The sequence below is a fragment of the Lithobates pipiens genome, unplaced genomic scaffold (genome assembly GCF_037356315.1).
Source record: "Lithobates pipiens isolate NorthernLeopardFrog02 unplaced genomic scaffold, aLitPip1_a1.2 Scaffold_18, whole genome shotgun sequence".
Classification (NCBI taxonomy): Eukaryota; Metazoa; Chordata; class Amphibia; order Anura; family Ranidae; genus Lithobates; species Lithobates pipiens.
Window position 1 is genome coordinate 346,486,553 of NW_027507758.1, and position 20,295 is coordinate 346,506,847.

General features: G+C 44.0%; 1 protein-coding gene across 1 annotated transcript in view; it reads left to right on the forward strand.

Annotated features, from left to right (window-relative positions):
- The window catches only part of LMBRD1 (LMBR1 domain containing 1), a 340,404-nt gene that overhangs the window by 58,584 nt on the left and 261,525 nt on the right, over window positions 1–20,295 (forward strand). The window contains exon 3 of the mRNA XM_077487418.1: window positions 600–663. Within this exon, the coding sequence (XP_077343544.1) occupies window positions 600–663 (64 nt within the window). The remainder of the gene's footprint in view (window positions 1–599; window positions 664–20,295) is intronic.

The window sequence follows — 20,295 nt, forward strand, 5'->3', positions numbered from 1 at the left end:
ACCCCAAGCGAACTCAGCAGGCTGGTTGTACCCAAGTTAATCGTTCAATCAACTCGGTACATTCAGCCTGACCATTAACTATTTGAATCTTGGCTGGTTCAGCAGGCTTTGAACAGTGTATGGCCGGCCTTCATCTACTTGTGTGTTGGTTTTTTTTTTTTCTGTTTATCTTTGTGCAGGCAGAGTTCTGTTCATCTTCTTAAATGGTACTGTTGTCACTAGTGTTTTTTTGTGATATGCATTTGAAAAAAAAAGTTCTGCAAGCATGACTTTTTTTTTTTTAATATAGAGGTGAATGGCTCAGCAGGTACAACTTGATGATCAAAATGTTACCTCTGTTTGGAGTAACATTAATAAAGTACTTGTTTAATTATTGCAAAAAAATGGAGCCTGGTATGTCTTAAGTGTATAAACCCACCCCCCCCCCCCCCCAAGAAAAAAAATTTAATAAAAAAGAAAAAGAAACATGTTAGGAAGAAAAGGTAATTTCCAAGGTTGCAGTACATATTTTATATGCCTACAGGTAGGGGACAATTGTATGTGAATTTGAAACAAAACCCCAATCCAAATGTGAATTTAATTACATTTTCTATTTTTAGGAATGGGCTGAAAATAATTCCTCACGGTTTCAGATTGAAAATACAGTCTTGATGGGCTATTACAGTAAGTACAACTAAATAAATATAACTGGTCTATAAATATAAGACCATGGTTAAGGTAAACCAGGGTTATTTATGGTTATGTAACCAAGGAGAACTTTTTTCATGTTCGATCAGACCACTGGATGAGTTCTTATTTGTTTTGGGTATTAGGCCTTGTACCTAACACTTTTCCTTTTTTAGTTTTGGTACAATAGGGCTGTGGATTCCCCCCCCCCCTTTAAACTATGATACGAGTTGAAATTGTTATTATTATTTTTTTATTATATATAGAAGGCAGTTGGGTAAGGTGTGGTCTCTTAGCGGACACTTTGTCAACTCTCTGGCAGGGGGTGGTAGCTTACTTTTGGATTGCCATCGTGACCTGACATCCTGTGTTCGAGCAAGAGGCACTGCATATTAAAGACAATTGATCAAGCCTAAGTTTATGTATACATCTCAATATTCTGTCTTAAATGGTATTAATACATAGGCTAACCTACATTTTGGTGACGGTTAGACCTGTTCCTGGATATATTTGGCCCACTGATTCCAAAAATGGCACACATTTTTCCCTAATGACGCTAGTTTTTGAGATACAGTATAAAATCCATATCCCACCTCTCGCTCTGGTCACCTGTCAAAAATCTGAATATAAATAAATAATAAATTAAACAACGAAACATACGTTGGAGGCAGTGCCTGGTCACGTTACTTCGTAGGATATCCGGTTTCCCTGGTTAGCGGCGTGAGCGTGTGGAATGCACGCCATCCGTGGAGGAAAGTGCGGAAACTTTTCCATCACAGCTCATCCCAGAAATGCCAGCAGCCCCAGTTCCGGGGAAAAGGCACTTTTTTAGAAGTTGAGGAGCCATTTGGCAAAAAATGTTTTACTACTTTTAATAAAATGGTTTTACACTATGGAGGCTCTCTATCTGTTTTTCATATCCCATATTTGTCTGAGAAGGAAGGTCTTAACCATCTTCAGATCATCATATGTGTATGTATAGCCAATTTACTGACTACCTTTTTCAGTAAAGTAGTCAATAACCTCTGGTAAACAGAACTATATTACAGTCACTTTTGGGTGTCGAATACCTAGGCTGTGTTGAAGGATCACGTGGAAGGTGTTGAAGTCATTCTTCTATTTTAAAGACATATCGTCGTTTTGTGTATGTTTATACATTGGGACATTTTGGAATACATAGGACTTTATTTTTACTTTGTGTCACCAGGATGTTATGCATGGACTTTTTGTTTTTGAAACATGAATATCCTATGGATCACTGTATAAGTTATACTTGTTTAACCACCTTCAGACCGGACCATTTTGCTGGTAAATGACCAGAGGTCTTTTTACAATTTGGCACTGCGCTGCTTTAACTGGTAATTGCGCGGTCATGCAATGTTGTACCCAAACAAAATTTGCGTCCTTTTCTTCCCACAAATAGAGCTTTCTTTTGATGGTATTTGATTGCCTCTGCGATTTTTTATTTTTTGCGATATAAACGTAAAAAGACCGCAAATTTTGAAAAAAAATGATATTTTCTACTTTTTGTTATTAGAAAAATCCAATAAACTCAATTTTAGTCATACATTTAGGCCAAAATGTATTCAGCCACATGTCTTTGGTAAAAAAAAAGTCAGTAATTGTATATTTATTGGTTTGCGCAAAAGTTGTCACATCTACAAACTAAGGTACGTTTTCTGGAATTTACGCAGCTTTTAGTTTACGACTGCCTATCTCATTTCTTGAGGTGCTAAAATGGCAGGGCAGTACAAAACCCCCCCCAAATGACCCCATTTTGGAAAGTAGACACCCTGAGGAAATTGATAAGTGGCATGTTGAGCCCATTGAATATTTTATTTTTTTGCCTCAAGCGATTGAATGACAAAAAAATTTTTTTTTTTTTTTTTTTTTACACAAAGTTGTCACTAAATGATATATTGCTCACACATGCTATGGGCATATGTGAAATGACACCCCAAAATAAATTCTGCTGCTTCTCCTGAGTATGGGGATACCACATATGTGGGACTTTTTGGGAGCCTAGCCGCGTACGGGGCCCCGAAAACCAAGCACCGCCTTCAGGCTTTCTAAGGGCGTAAATTTTTGATTTCACGCCTCACTACCTATTAGTTTTGAAGGCCATAAAATGCCAAGATGGCACAAAACCCCCACAAATGACCCCATTTTAGAAAGTAGACACCCCAAGCTATTTGCTGAGAGGCATGTTGAGTCCATGGAATATTTTATATTTTGCCACAAGTTGCGGGAAAATTACAAACTTTTTTTTTTTTTTTTTTTTTCACAAAGTTGTCACTAAATGATATATTGCTCACGCATGCCATGGGCATATGTGAAATGACACCCCAAAATAAATTCTGCTGCTTCTCCTGAGTACGGGGATACCACATATGTGGGACTTTTTGGGAGCCTAGCCGCGTACGGGGCCCCGAAAACCAAGCACCGCCTTCAGGCTTTCTAAGGGCGTTAGTTTTGAAGGCCATAAAATGCCAAGATGGCACAAACCCCCCCCAAATGACCCCATTTTGGAAAGTAGACACCCCTAAATTTAGGGGTACACTAGTGAGACTAGGTAATAAATGGCGGGTGCCCTGAAGCTATAAAAAAAATAACTAACCAATCAGCGTCACCTGTAACAGTTATATGGTGATCACTGGTGAAAGGGTTAACTAGGGGGCAATCAGGGGGCTTTATGCGGTAGTATATGGGGGTCCCTGGCGCTATAAAAAGCTGCGGCGAACCTAAATACCTACCTGCCTAACTAGCGTCACCTGTGACACTAATACAGCGATCGGAAAAACGATCGCTTATTAGGCTGGGTTCACACTGGAGCGATGCGGGAACGCCACGAATCCGCGGCGGGTTCCCGCATCGCATGCCTCCCGGCGGCAGTTCACACTGCCCTATGCGAACTGCTGGGAGTGTCAGTGAAATGTTAATGACACCCCCAGATCAGTTCGCATATCGCAGTGCGATCTGCAAACTCGGATCGCATGGTGTGAACACCCATGCGATCCGATTCTGCTGCGGACCAAAAAAAGGGTCCCGTGCGAGTTTGCGGCGGGTGCGGCGGGTGCGACACGAATTCAGCCATACTATCTGTATGGCTGAACTCGAATCGCACAGAGATCGGATGTGATTTGCACTGCAGTGCGGTGCGAATCACATCCGTTCTCATAAACCGCTGCAATGTGAACCCAGCCTTAGTGACACTGGCGACGGGGGGTGATCACGGGGTTAAACCTTTATTGGGGGGGGTTAGGGGGGTACCTTAGAACTAAAGGGGGGCTAACCCTAACTGCCCTAACAGTTATTAGTCACAAATGACACCCGCCGGGTGATCAGGGGGTTAAACCTTTATTAGGTAATAAATGGCGGGTGCCCTGAAACTATAAAAAAAATAACTAACCAACCAGCATCACCTGTAACAGTTATATGGTGATCACTGGTGAAAGGGTTAACTAGGGGGCAATCAGGGGGCTTTATGCGGTAGTATATGGGGGTCCCTGGCGCTATAAAAAGCTGCGGCGAACCTAAATACCTACCTGCCTAACTAGCGTCACCTGTGACACTAATACGGCGATCAGAAAAATGATCGCTTATTAGGCTGGGTTCACACTGGAGCGATGCGGAAACGCCACGAATCCGCGGCGGGTTCCCGCATCGCATGCCTCCCGGCGGCAGTTCACACTGCCCTATGCGAACTGCTGGGAGTGTCAGTGAAATGTTACTGACACCCCCAGATCAGTTCGCATATCGCAGTGCGATCTGCAAACTCGGATCGCATGGTGTGAACACCCATGCGATCCGATTCTGCTGCGGGCCAAAAAAAGGGTCCCGTGCGAATTTGCGGCGGGTGCGGCGGGTGTGGCGGGTGCGGCGAATGGCTGAACTCGAATCGCACAGAGATCGGATGTGATTTGCACTGCAGTGCGGTGCGAATCACATTCGTTCTCATAAACCGCTGCAATGTGAACCCTGCCTTAGTGACACTGGCGACGGGGGGTGATCACGGGGTTAAACCTTTATTGGGGGGGTTAGGGGGGCACATTAGAACTAAAGGGGGCTAACCCTAACTGCCCTAACAGTTATTACAGTCACAAATGACACCAATGCAAAAAAAAAAAAAAAAAAAAAAAGCAATTGGTGTCACTGTGACTGGGGGGGCAGGGGTAATTGGGGGGTGTTCGGGGGGTAAAGGGGGGGTGTGAGTGTGCCTGGCATGTTCTACTGTGTAGTGTAGTGCTTGTGCAACTCACCGATGCTCTCTCCTCGGTGCCGGAACGAAAACTACCGACACGGAGGAGAGAATACATCACTTCCTCTCCTGTGTTTACATTACAGGAGAGGAAGTGATGTCACCGGACATTTTCATTCGCCGGGAGCGATCGCGAGGGGGTGGCCATGAATGAATGGCCGTCCCCTCGTCCGGGATCGCTCCCGAACGAATACCGACCGCCGCAGGCACCGGGCGGGGGCCCGATCGGCGGGAGGCAAGGGACGTACATGTAAGCCCTTATGCCTGCCCGTGCCATTCTGCCGACGTACATCGGCGTGCGGCGGTCGGCAAGTGGTTAATAGTGGTAAAAAAATTTGATTGATTAGTAGTGATAGAGGATTTAATCACGGCAATTTTTGTAATTAATAGCGCCCCCTATATATTATTTAGTCACTAATTAGGAGCCTACCGCTCTTTTTCAGGGGAGCAGCACTATAACAATTTTAATAATTGTATAGCAATTTAAGTTTAGGAATTACACCAATTTTCCCAAAAATCTGAATGTAAATATAGAAAAATACATTGGAATAATTCAGACAGCACTGTCATTATGTAGCCTACAGTGCTTGATTTTCAAAACTAAAACAATGTGAGTGGATATGGAGATGGAGATATTTATCTACAGTGGTGTGAAAAAGTGTTTGCCCCCTTCCTCATTTCCTGTTCCTTTGCATGTTTGTCACACTTAAGTGTTTCGGAACATCAAACCAATTTAAACAATAGTCAAGGACAACACAAGTAAACACAAAATGCAATTTGTAAATTAAGGTGTTTATTATTAAAGGTGAAAAAAAATCCAAACCATCATGGCCCTGTGTGAAAAAGTAATTGCCCCCTAAACCTAATAACTGGTTGGGCCATCCTTAGCAGCAACAACTGCAACCAAGCGTTTGCGATAACGTGCAATAAGGCGTTTACAGCGTCCTGGAGGAATTTTGGCCCACTCATCTTTGCAGAATTGTCCTAATTCAATTACATTAGAGGGTTTTCGAGCATGAACGGCCTTTTTAGGGTCCTTTCACACGGGGCGGATCAGTTCTGATCCGCCCCGTGGATGTCCGTTTGCTCAGCGGGGATCACTCCGCCGATCCCCGCTGAGCAGGGAGATGACCGGTCCGTCTCTGCACACTGCGCAGGGACGGATCTGTCACAGCGCCGCTCTCCCCTATGGGAGATCGGATGACGACGGACCGCAGTGCCCGTCGTCACCCGATCCGATCCGCAGACGGATGGAAAAATAGCTTTTTCCTCCGTTACACTTTTTCGGATCGGAGCGGGTCGGATGTCAGCGGACATGTCACCGCTGACATCCGACGCTCCATAGACCTCTATGGAGCACCCGTTCAGGTCCGCCTAAAAAACTGACAGGCGGGCCTGAACGGGACGTCGGTGTGAAAGGGGCCTTAAGGTCATACCACAACATCTCAATAGGATTCAGGTCAGGACTTTGGCTAGGCCACTCCAAAGTCTTCATTTTGTTTTTCTTCAGCCATTCGGTGGTGGACTTGCTGGTGTGTTTAGGATCATTGTCCTGCTGCAGAACCCAAGTTCGTTTCAGCTTGAGTACACGAACAGACGGTCGGACATTCTCCTTCAGGATCTCTTGGTAGACAGCAGAATTCATAGTTCCTTTTATCACGGCAAGTCTTCCAGGTCCTGAAGCAGCAAAACAGCCCCAGACCATCACACTACCACCACCATATTTTACTGTTGGTATAATGTTCTTTTTATGAAATGCAGTGTTCCTTCTACGCCAGATATACTTGGACACACACCTTCCAAAGAGTTCCACTTTTGTCTCATCGGTCCACAGAATGTTGTCCCAAAAGTCTTGGGGATCATCAAGATGTGTTGTGGAGAAATTGAGACGAGCTTTGATGTTCTTTTTGCTCAGCAGTGGTTTTCTCCTTGGAACTCTGCCATGCAGGCCATTTTTGCCCAGTCTTTTCCTGATGGTGGAGGCATGAACGCTGACCTTAACTGAGGCAAGTGAGGCCTGCAGTTCCTTGGACGTTGTTGTGGGGTCTTTTGTGACCTCTTGGATGAGTCGTCGCTGCACTCTTGGGGTAATTTTGGGCGGCCTGCCACTCCTGGGAAGGTTCACCACTGTTCCATGTCTTCGCCATTTGTGGATAATGGCTCTCACTGTGGTTCGCTGGATTCCCAAAGCTTTGGAAATGCCTTTATAACCCTTTCCAGACTGATAGATCTCAATTACTTTCTTTCTCAATTGTTCCTGAATTTCTTTGGGTCTCGGCGTGATGTGTAGCTTTTAAGGATCTTCTGGTGGACCTTACTGTGTCAAGCAGCTCCTATTTAAGTGATGCCTTGATTGTGAACAGGTGTGGCAATAATCAGGCCTGGGTGTGGCTAGAGAAATTGAACTCAGGTGTGGACAACCACAGTTATAGTATGTTTTAACAAGGGGGGCAATCACTTTTTCACACAGGGCCATGATGGTTAGGATTTTTTTTCACCTTTTAATAATAAACACCTTCATTTACAAATTGCATTTTGTGTTTACTTGTGTTGTCCTTGACTATTGTTTAAATTGGTTTGATGTTCCGAAACACTTAAGTGTGACAAACATGCAAAGGAACAGGAAATGAGGAAGGGGGCAAACACTTTTTCACACCACTGTATCTATCTATCTATCTATCTATCTATACTCTTACACACCCCACCTTTGCAATCATAACTATAATACAGTTAGTACCTTACACTTTAGAATCCAATGTTTCCGAAGCAGTCCATCCAATGTCATTTTCTTTATCAGCACCCTAAATAACCCCCTAGAACTGGGTTTTGAAACCGGTCTAAATAGCAAGACACCAAGAGAATTATTATTTTATTTTTTTGTAATAATAAAATGCAGGGATTTGTACTCACAGAAAAGATTCACAGCATGGATCAGAATATGGGGACTTGACTCACTGCCTTTGACTTCAGCCCCAGAAGATTTTGTGAATGTCCTGCTCAATGACCAGGGCATTCTTTGTGATGCAGCACTGCGTCTCTTTAACAATTGAGTGGTCATGCGACGCTGTACCCAAATAAAAATTGACATCCGTTTTTTTTCCCCCACAAATAGAGCTTTCTTTTGGTGGCATTTGATCACCTCCGCGGTTATTTTTTGCGCTATAAACAAAAGAAGAGTGTGCATTTTGAAAAAAACTAAAAAAGTTTTACTTTTTGCTATAATATCCCACATTTTTCTTCAAAAATAAATAAATCTTTTCCTCAGTTTAGGTCGATTATGTATTCTTCTACATATTTTTGGTAAAAATCGCAATAAGCGTATATTGATTGGTTTGTGCAAAAGTTATAGCTTCTACAAAATTGGGGATAGATTTATGGCATTTTTTTTTTTTTTTTATTTCTTTTTTTATACTAGTAATGGTGGCGATCTACGACTATATATTTATTGGAACTGCGATATTGTGGCAGACAAATTAGACACTTGACACGTTTTTGGGACCATTGACAATTGTACAGCGATCAGTGCTATAAAAATGCCTGTGGGGGAATCCCATGTCCTTTTTATCAATGAACTTTTTATGTTTATTGCTGGACCGACAATTCATTATAGCCGCGAGTAGTTTTAAATTACCTTTTTCCCTTTTAGAAATGTAATTTTGCTGTCAGACCATTCTAAACATGGGAAACGTGCCACTTTGCAGGCATACTATAGACAGAAAAATGGTAGGGAGGGAGTGAATGAAGGTGGGGGAGGGACTATCACCCCCACCCCAAAAAAATAAAATACCAAACTAAGGAGGCAACACTCATTGTGATGTTTGCCCAACAGGCAGACCCCAAGTAATTCTGAACAGCTCACCCCGTTCATTGTATCTATGCGACAGCTATCTACAAGTAAGCATGTACATTTGTTCAATATAATTGCATGTATAATGGAAAATTTATATCAAATACTTACCGTAATTTTCCTTTCCTGATGGGCTCCATGGCAGCATACGTGTGGGTTAGCCCCGCCTCCATAATTACCCAATAGGACCTCTACTCCCATAAATCTTTGCTCCAAGCTGCTATCCGTGTTCCGTAACTAGCCTACTCCAACATTTGGGAGGGAACTCCTGCTGCCATGGAGCCCATCAGGAAAGGAAAATTACGGTAAGTATTTGATATAAATTTTCCATTTTCCTGACAGGCTCCATGGCAGCATACGTGTGGGAAATAACTCGCCAAACACACCCGGGTGGGCTAAAAATGTTGAGCAAAGAAACTAGAATTTTATTTTTCATTGTCCACTGACAATACTTGTAAACCAAAATTAACAGAAGAAAGCGCAGCTGGCTCTACACAATAATGGGAAACAAAGGTATTAATTGAAGACCAGGAAGCTGCTCTACAGATAACTTCTGGTGCGACATGTCGAACTGCTGCCCAAGCGGTCGAGATGCCCCGAGTTGAATGAGCCGTCACTGCCTCAGGAGGAACCATGCCCTTTGCCTTGTATGCCCTTTGAATCATTTGGACCACCCAAGATGAGATTGATCTTACTGATGCTCGCATCCCTTTATTTTTGCCATGAAGAAGGACAAAAAGAAAGTCTGTTCGTCTGAACGAGGCTGTAGCGTCCAGATATTTTTTCAAGGTGCGACCAACATCCAGGGGATGAATCTCTTGGTTGTCTGACATTCTAAACGTAGGTAGCACGATCTCCTGATTTTCGTGAAATACTGATGTGACTTTTGGATTTGATCCAAGCATAGGGATCAGGACCACTCTGTCCGGAAAGAAAGTTAGAAATGGTTCAACTGACCCAAGATTCCTAATTTCCGACACTCTTTTGGCTGAAGTTATTGCCACCAGAAACACCGTCTTGATAGTGAGATCTCCTAAAGACAGGGGAGCATCCAAACCTTTCCCAAGATCAGAAAGAAAGTCCAATACTAACGGAAGGTCCCATTTGGGAAACCTGGGCCTCTTTTGAGGCCTAAGCCTGATGGCTCCTTTAAAGAATTGTTGAATTAAGGTGTGATTCGCCCACGAAACTCCTGTAAAGGCTGAAATGGCTGAAACTTGTACTCTAAGAGAGCTAACTGCCAGAGACAAGTCTAACCCTGACTGAAGGAAAGACAAGATATCTTGAACTGCCGGAGAATTATATGAATTTGACCTAGAAGACATGTGGCCCATAAACCTGGCCCATATACGTTCGTACACTTTATTGGTACTCTTCTGTCTGGCACTAAGAAGGGTTGGAATCGCTTCTTCTGGGCAACCTAGAGCTTCTAGCCTTCCCCTCTCAAGAACCATGCCCTGAGGTGTAGACAGGATGGGCACGGGTGTAACAGCGTGCCTTGAGACAGTAGATCTGGCCTGAGAGGCAGGGGAACTGGGTCCTGATAGCTGAGGAGCAACAGCAGAGGAAACCAAGGCCTGTTGGGCCAGAATGGTATTATCGCAATGATTTCCACCTTCTCCCCTCTGAGCCTCCGAAGGAACTGTAGGATTACAGGAACTGGAGGGAAGGCATAGGCTCTCTGGAACTTCCAACAATCCGTGAGAGCATCTATCCCTGTGAAGGGACCACTCGTTGTTGTCTATTTTGACCCTTGACAGAAAATCTGCTTGAACATTCTGGACTCCTGGGATGTATACAGCAGAAATGTTGACCACATTCTTCTGAGCCCAGTTCATTATCGGTTCTACTTCTCGTAATAGAGACCAACTGCGAGTCCCTCCTTGTTTATTTATATAGGCCACTGCAGTTGTGTTGTCCAGTCTTAACATTACTGACGACCCTGCCACCAGATGGCGAAATGCTATGAGTGCTCGAAAGGCTGCTCTCAACTCCAGGATGTTGGAGACCACATACCGCAACGGGAACGACCACCTTCCTTGAGCTACTTCCGTAAGGCAATGGGCGCCCCAACCTTTGTTGCTGGCATCTGAGGTTACTATTATACAGGAAATGGGGACTATCGAATGATGGTTGCGTAGATTCTTCCCTTGAAGCCACCAGAGGAGAGACATCCTCATCGCTGGTGTAAGGCGTATGCGCTGTGTTTGATTGGACGAGTCCCACTGTTGCAGAAACCCTTTCTGGAAGGGACGAGTGTGCCACTGGTCCCACTTCACCATAGGGATGGTGGCCGTCATTGTGCCGATCACTTTCAAGCATTGTAGAGCCGAAAGATGAGATGATTCCCAAGCCTTGTGAATCCTGTCCCGGATCACACTGATTTTTTTCCTCCGGCAGGGAGATAGTGCCTTTTAATGTGTCGAACTGAGCCCCTAGAAACACGATCACTTGAGTTGGAACCAGATGGCTCTTCTCTAGGTTCAGGAGCCAACCAAACGTCTGCAGAGTGGAGATGACTAAACTCTTGTGTTCCAGAATTTGATCTCTGTCCTGAGATAATAGGAGCAAATCGTCCAGATAATGATGGAGACGAACTCCTTTGACTCGTAAAAGAGCTACTATCGCTAGGAGTACCTTGGAGAAGACCCGAGGAGATGTTGTCAACCCGAATGGGAGATAGGTAAACTGGAGGTGTTGATCGCCAACTGCGAAACGGAGAAATTGCTGGAAATCCCTTGCTACTGGCACATGAAAGTATGCGTCCTTCAAATCGATTGAGATTAACCAATCCCCTAGCTGCACTGACTGTTGGATTGTAAGAAGAGACTCCATCTTGAACTTTTCCTTGCGAATGAAGGAATTGAGGTGGGTCAAATCTATCACCGGACTCCATGCGCCATTTCTTTTCTGAACCATAAACAGAGGAGAATACATGCCTTCGCCACGTTCGTCTTCTGGCACGGGCACGGCTGCACCTTGATCCAGCAAACAACTTACGTAGGTCAATAGGACCTGTTTCTTTTCCTCTGAGCCTGGAATTGTTGTGGGAATGAACCTTAACCTCGGAGTGCTGATGAAAGACCACTTGTGACCCGAGGAAACCGTCTTGACGGTCCAATAATCTTGAATTGAGGCCGCCCAAACATGTTGGTAGTGAAGAAGGCGAGCCCCCACCTGACATGTTTGAGCGGGCCCAATTTCAAAAAGATTTGGTAGAATCTTGATTACCTGCGGAAGCCCCCTTTGAGGTTTTCTTAAGGGAGGATTGTCTGGACCTCCAAGATCTAGAGAACTCCCTGCCGGGCCTATAATTGCGCGCTTCTCTAGCGCGATCCGAGGTCTGCCTTCTTGAGAAAATACGTTTTTGGTTTTGAAGACGTCTGTCTTGAGGGAGGAACCCAGACCTCCCACCCGTGGCCCGGGATATGGCGCTATCTAGTTTATTACCAAACAAGGAGGTACCCTCAAATGGTATACGACACCATGCCTGCTTAGATGTTGGATCCGCCAACCAGGGACGGAGCCACAAAGCACGGCGTGCCGAGACTGCTGCCAACATAGCCCGAGACAGAAGGCGGGTAATGTCAATAGATGCCTCCCCCAAAAAAGCTGATGCCATTCTGATCTCCTGAATAGGAGAGTCTTTAGCCGTATTCACTGAGATACCTCTCAAGAACTCTTCAACATTGTCGGCCCATGTTTCAATAGCCTTTGAGACTGCGGCTAAAGCCAAAGTTGGTTTACAAGCCATCCCTGAAGTTAGATAAATTCTTTTCAGATCTGAGTCAATTCTTCTCTCTAACGGATCTTTGAAAGATACCGTGTCTTCCAAAGGGAGAGTCACGTATTTAACTAAACGCATAAGTGCTGCGTCTACCAGAGGAGCTGATTCAAGGTGCTTCACATCATCCTCCTTAAAGGGGTACAATTTAGACACCTTTGATTGCATGGAGCTCTTCCTATCAATCTTGCTCCACTCTTCAGTAATGATTTCTCCCAATTCAGATAGGAAAGGAAAAATGTTGCCGTTCCTTTTTGAGTTGTTTGAAAAACTTTCTTTGTTTGGGGAGGGGGGAAGAAGTGGGTTCTTCCCATTTTAAAGCTTCTTTCACTGCCTTGACAAGAGCAGGTACTAAAGCATAATCAAATCCTACTCCTGGATCCTCTGGATCCGATTCGCTGTCAGACAAGAGCACAGAGTGGTGGCTTGGTTGAGAAGATTCCCCAGTCTCTTGTAAGAGCCCTTCACCTCCTGAAGGACATAATGGGTCTGAGGGGGATTCCATAGCGTGATGAACTTCCCTCTGCTGCAGGGATTCCTTTACCACTCTTCTCACCATAGATTCCAAGCGTTGATCCGCACCATCTCTTTCATCTGCGACTTTAGAGAAGCAATGATCACAGAGCGATTTGTCTGATGGAATGGGCATCTTACAGCCCCAACATGAATTATCTGGTCCTCTGCTTGAGTGCGAGTGACCACTGCGTTGTTCAGATCTGGGAGACCTGCGGTAACCAGACTTTGACGATGATTTGCGGTGGTGCGATTTTGACGATCCACTGCGACTATGCGCACTGTAATGCGGTTCAGACCTAGAAGGGCTATAAGGAAATATACAAGAAAGAGAGAGAGATACAGACCAGGCTGGTATCAAATGCTAAGGAATACTCCACAAATACACAGCAATCCAGCCATGCACATACCTGTTACAAGCGGGCAGGTCACTAGTAGGCAGTGAGGCATCCATGACTAAGAACACTGACTGTAACAACAATAGACCCTCATAAGCAGCCATACAAAACACAGGAGCAACAATACATCAGAGCAGACCATAACCTACCTTACACCAACCAGAGAATGGCTCCGGGAAGTCGCTGAATTTCCTGCAATCATTCCCAAATTCTGACATCTCTCACTGTGTTTTAAATATGGCGCCCATGACGTCATCAGCGGCGCCAGACGCGAGATGCCCGCGCGCATGCGCGGGAACCAAGCCTCGCTTTGGATTTGGGTCCGCGCATGCGCAGAACGCAGCGCTGGACCCGGAAACAGGGGGAGAAAGGCTGCTGGAACGCGGAAGCGTCAGCGCCTATGCACAAGAACCAGCTGGCATATGAAAAGACACAGATAGAAAAAAGAAAAACACATAAACACTGCTGCCATGAAAAACCGAATTTTTACAGCTCACCACTCCACCAACGATCGCCTGGCCGAACAGGTTCAAGCACACACCACCGATCCACCGGGCAGATAATGGCCACCTTACATAGCAGGTAATAAGCCGTGCGCACTTTATCTTCGGACAAACCAAGCCTTCAGCGCTACTCTGCCATACACTCCATACCCATGCTTAACAGACAGGGCCTATCGGAGGAACAAAAGCTTGATAGTCGGCCGACTTGATCGTAGTGAAGATCTCTTCAGATAGGAAACACCTGTCCTATGGAGGAGGACAAAAAAGGAACACGGATAGCAGCTTGGAGCAAAGATTTATGGGAGTAGAGGTCCTATTGGGTAATTATGGAGGCGGGGCTAACCCACACGTATGCTGCCATGGAGCCTGTCAGGAAATATTCTTTGAAAGGTGTGTCATGCCTTCAGCCTATAAAGAAAAAATATCTTCTGGACTTGCAATATCAACATTGCCCACTAGAAGCCACAAAAGACTATTGATGGGTAGTGTTCTATGGTTAACCACTTCAGCTCCGGACCAATAAATACCTTAAGGACCAGAGGTCTTTTTGCAATTTCGCACTGCGCTGCTTTAACTGGTAATTGCGCGGTCATGCAATATTGCACCCAAACGAAATTTGCGTCCTTTTCTTCCCACAAATAGAGCTTTCTTTTGATGGTATTTGATTGCCTCTGCGATTTTTTTTTTTTTTGCGATATAAATGGAAAAAGAGCGAAAATTTTGAAAAAAAAAGATATTTTCTTCTTTTTGTTATAAGAAAAATCGAATAAACTAAATTTTAGTCATACATTGAGGGCAAAATTTATTCAGCCACATGTCTTTAGTAAAAAAAATGTCAATAAGCGTATATTTTTTGGTTTGCGCAAAAGTTATAGTATAGAGTACATTTTCTGGAATTTACACAGCTTTTAATTTATGACTGCCGATCTCATTTCTTGAGGTGCTAAAATGGCAGGGCAGTACAAATCCCCCCCAAATGACCCCATTTTGGAAAGTAGACACCCCAAGGAAATTGCTGATGGGTATGTTGAGCCCATTGAATATTTATTTTTTTTGTCCTAAGGGATTGAATAATGACAAAAAAAAAAAAATTTTTTTTTTACAAAAAGTTGTCACTAAATGATATATTGCTCACACATGCCATGGTTATATGTGGAATTGCACCCCAAAATATATTCCGCTACTTCTCCCGAGTATGGGGATACCACATGTGTGGGACTTTTTGGGAGTCTAGTCGCGCATGGCACCCCGAAAACCAATCACCACCTTCAGGATTTCTAAGGGTGCAAATTTTTGATTTAACTCCTCACTACCTATCACAGTTTCGAAGGCCATAAAATGCCAAAATAGCACAAAACCCCCCAAAATGACCCCATTTTGGAAAGTAGACACCCCAAGCTATTTACTGAGAGGCATGTTGAGTCCATGGAATATTTTATATTTTGCCACAAGTTGCGGGAATATTACAAACTTTTTTTTTTTTGCACCAAGTTGTCACTAAATGATGTATTGCTCACACATGCTATGGGCATATGTGAAATGACACCCCAAAATACATTCTGCTGCTTCTCCCGAGTACGGGGATACCACATGTGGGGGACTTTTTGGGAGCCTAGCCACGTACGGGACCCCGAAAACCAAGCACTGCCTTCCGGATTTGAATATAAAATGCTACCAAAAAACCTGTTAGCGATGGCAGGGATCAGGCCTGACTCTGCGATCGCTGCAGTTATGTGTTTAGTGTTTTGTAAGTGACAGTGATCGATCGATACTGCACTTGGGTGGGCTGGGCAGAGGGGCAAAACGCAGGTGCCAGCAGGTATTTGGGCTGATCCCGCTAACAATGCGTTTTTTTGGAACCCTAAACTGCTGGGGACGCTAGTATAGATCTGATCAGATCAGATATTGATCTGTTCAGATTCTATACCACTACGGGAGGTGTATGCTTTGTGTGTGGGTGTTAGCGGTACTGGCACTAACCTAGCGCTGCCTGGGGCGACGCAGACCCTGACCCTAAAACCTAATTGATATCACCCGCCGGGTGATCAGGGGGTTAAACCTTTATTGGGTAATAAATGGTGGGTGCCCTGATGCTATAAAAAACAAACTAACCAGAGTCACCCGTAACACTTATACGGTGATCAGTGGTGAAAGGGTTAACTAGGAGCAATCAGGGGGTTCAAATTTTTATTAGGTAGTATATGGGGGTCCCTGGCGCTATATAAAAACCTGACGGGGAACCTAAATAACTAACTGGCTAACCAGCGTCACCAGTGACACTTATACTGTGATCGCTGGTGAAAGGGTTAACTAGCAGCAATCAGGGGGTTAAAACCATTATTGGGTAGTATATCGGGGTACCTAGCGCTATAAAAACCTGGCGGTGAACCTAAAAAAATAACTAGCTACCTAGCGACTGTAGCGACACTAATGCAGCGATCAGAAAAACGATCGCTTAGTGACACTGGCAAAAGGAGTGAAAGGGTTAACTAGCGGCAATCAGGGGGTTAAAACCATTATTGGGTAGTATATCGGGGTACCTAGCGATATAAAAACCTGGCGGTGAACCTAAAAAAATAACTAGCTACCTAGCGACACATGCAGCGATCAGAAAAATGATCGCTTAGTGACACTGGCAAAAGGGGGTGAAAGGGTTAACTCTAGGGGCAATCAGGGGGTTAAATCTTTATTGGGGGGTGATAGGGGGCTACCCTGGACCTAACACTAACTGTCCTGACAGTTTTTACTGTCACAACTGACACTGAATGCATTGATCAGTAAAGAAATGATCAATGCAATCAGTGACACTGTGACTGGGGGGGGAGGGGGGGCGGGGGGGGATCGGGGGGCGATCGGGGGGGGGTTTGTGTGCCTGTGTGTACCTACATGTCAGTGTAGTGTTGGTGCACACTTACTTTCTGTCTTCTCCTCGTAGTCTGGTCAAAAAGACCGCCCCGAGGAGAATGACATCACTTCCTCCTTCCTGTGTAAACAATACACAGGGGAGGAAGCTTCTCATTGGCCAGGAGCGATCCAGAGGGGGTGGCCGAAAACCAACGGCCATCCCCTCATCACGGAGCGCTCCTGGACCGAATCGGACCGCCGTAACCAGCGGGAGGGGGTCCGATCGGACCCCCCACCCGCTGGAAGGCAATCACGTAGATGTACGTGATTGTGCCTGCCTGTGCCATTGTGCTGACGTACATTGGCAATACGGCGGTCCTGAAGTGGTTAATAGACATTTCCTGTCATAGGAACTAGCCCACTTCCTATTACAACCCTTTCATCCTCTCCATGAGGACCGGCTGCAATGGAGTCAGCTAAATCTGCACTGCATGTTCAGAGGAATTCCCAATCCTTCTAGGCAGCATCGCTGGTATGCTAAAGATTGTTTATTTGTATACCTAGTAGACATTTGTTATGTTCATGTATTCTTATATATGTTTATTTCTAGTTTCACCATATCATATAGAATCCTATTCTCATATGACCACCAGCTGTTCATCGTAATAAAGATCTAAAGGTACAGACAGTCTGTTTATTGTAGGATTCAAGGTTTAAACTGTATGTTGAGCTACATGCACGCCAGGGGCAAATGTGTAGTGAGAAGTGTCTGTCTGTGTGTGTGTGTGTATATATATATATATATATATATATATATATATATATATATATATATATATATATATATATATATATATATATATATATATATAATTTTTTTTTTTTTTTTCCTGTAGCTCATCAAACCAGTCATTACATATTTCCTCCTTGGTTAGGGGGCTCTCATAGTTTCATAGTTAGTAAGGTTGAATAAAGACACCAGTCCATCCAGTTCAACCTGCGTGGTTGCCTACAATTGTCCCTATCCCTGTATATTGCACACTCACATTGGTCCCTACCCTCAAGGAGCCCACAATCCAAGGTCCCCATTCATATACTAGGATCAATTTTTGGATAGAAGCCAATTAACCTACTTGCATGTCTTTTGGATTGTGGGAGGAAACCGGAGTACCCGGAGGAAACCCACGCAGGCACAGGGAGAACATGCAAACTCCAGGCAGGTAGTCATGGTTGGGATTGAACCAGTGACCCTTCTTACTGCTAGGTGAGAGTGCTAACCACTACACCACTGTACTGCCCTACAGTAGTCCTTTGTGGGATTTTTTCTCCCCTTTTTCCTTATTCCAAGTGAGGTAGTCTGGGTGTCATCAAATTTTTAAATATTCTATGTCCCTCTTTTTTTTATTATGCCCTCTCTGTCAGTGTTGGGTTTGCCCCTCACTCTGTTTTTGTGATTTAATAGATTTGGGCTATCCACATCTCTGCTACTGATGTTCTTACACTGGGCTTGATGACGAGGACTGACACATAATCTTGAAACACGTAGCGTTTCACTCTACATTTGCATGATATTTTGTATTAAACTTATATAAATTTTCAATTTTCTTGTGTGCATACACATTTTTGGAGTTATCACCTTTTAAAAGTCCCGCCAGAGGGTTTTCTTGCAACATCTGTACATTAGCGTGCCGGTAAAATACGGCCCTGCAAGGAGCGCACGTGTAATTGTCCTGTGAGAACAAGAGCCTTGAGCCTGTGTCTTGCGCATCTGTGTGACACTCCATCTCTGGTGCTCTTTTACTTGAATGTTGTGGGATAGTAGGGTAAGGGTGCTGCATGGAATCATGACTTCTGCCAACATTTTAAAGATCAACCTTCTTCCCCCTTCATGGTGTAGTCATTTAAATACTAGAACCTTGCACCTAGAAATCTTGCATACACACAGTCATGCCAAATTCCGACCGTCACGAACGCAGTGACATACAACACGTACGACGAGACTAGAAAAAAGGAAGTTCAATAGCCTCCGTCTCGTACTTGAACCTGAGCATGCGTGAGTTTTTGCACACAAACGCATTTTCAGCTAGGAACTTTTCGACCGAAAAATTGAGAGCATGCTCTCGATCTTTTGCTGGCTGAAACTTTGCCAGCAAAAGTCCGATCGAGCATACGCATGATCGCGTATTTCTACCAAAAGCTCTCATCGGTCTTTTGCTGGCCAAAGTTCCGATCGTGTGTACGCAGCATTAGATTTAGGACAACTGCACTTCCAAGTGCACTTTCAGTGCAAGATGGATTTGACTTTTTCTTAAATAACCCCCAATGTATGCTGTACAGTGCCACATACCTTATTCTTTGTACAATAACTTGCTGATAACTCTGAAATTGAGCATACAGTAGATACCCAGAAATCTACAAAAAATGTATTGAAGGAAATAAAGCTGATTATCCCATCAAGGTTTTCTATTTGGGTCTGCTTCATTTGTTCAATAGAGCCATATCACCCCACTTAGGCTTATGTTCTCCAAGATATGACAAACATTGTCATTGTGTGATGTGAGCAAAATCTGACTATATTCAGTGCAGATAATCCATATTGCTATGTTCATATAATAAATCTGTGTCTTGTTTTTTAGTTGTGTTTTTGTCCCCCATTTTGTTATGTTATTGATAATGTCAGGGTTTCAGCTCCCTGCAAAACGTATGGCATCATTGTGGTTTATTTTAATCTTTTCAAATGCTACTTTTTCTGCCCAATCATTTTGTTTGACAAACGTAAAGGATTTAAGTGTGTGCATGGCTAATTGAAGCTCAGTTGTGCAATAGTGCTCCTTTCTGGTACTAAAGTCGCCTATTTCTGTATCGTATACTTGAGAAGTTTTAAAAATAGGGAATAGAAGAAAACATGCAGACAAGAGAAAACGTAAATGCCACCAAATATCAAGGTATTCTGTAGGATCCTTCACTGTTAGCTGTACCATGACATTAACAAATGGTAAAATCAGAAGTTATTACAGTTTTCTATTACTGATATACTTCTGTTCAGTAGCCTTGTCTGTATTTATTCGCTTGATCAGCACTACAGTGCTGATCTGTGTATTCTGTTGGACAGGGAGCCTCCCTGGTGTCAGAATACAATGACAGTGGATAGACTGCTTCCATCCATCCACACGTTCGATTGGGTCAGGTTTTTTTTTTTTTTTCATTCAACTTACTGGTTGAACGAAAAAACCTGACCCATGTATGGTCAGTTTTTTTTTTTCCCAACGTGTGTGTGTGTGTGTGTGTGTGTGTGTGTGTGTGTGTGTAAGGGAAAAAAAAAGATTGAATCATCATATATCGGCTGCTAACGCAACCCTCTCCCCACACTGCCAATACCTTATGTTAATAGGTGTCTGCTTTACAACTTCATCCGGGATGCAGACACCCCAAGGCAGGAAGTGTTACTGGCTATACCACCAGGTAAAATGAAAGGAGAAAAA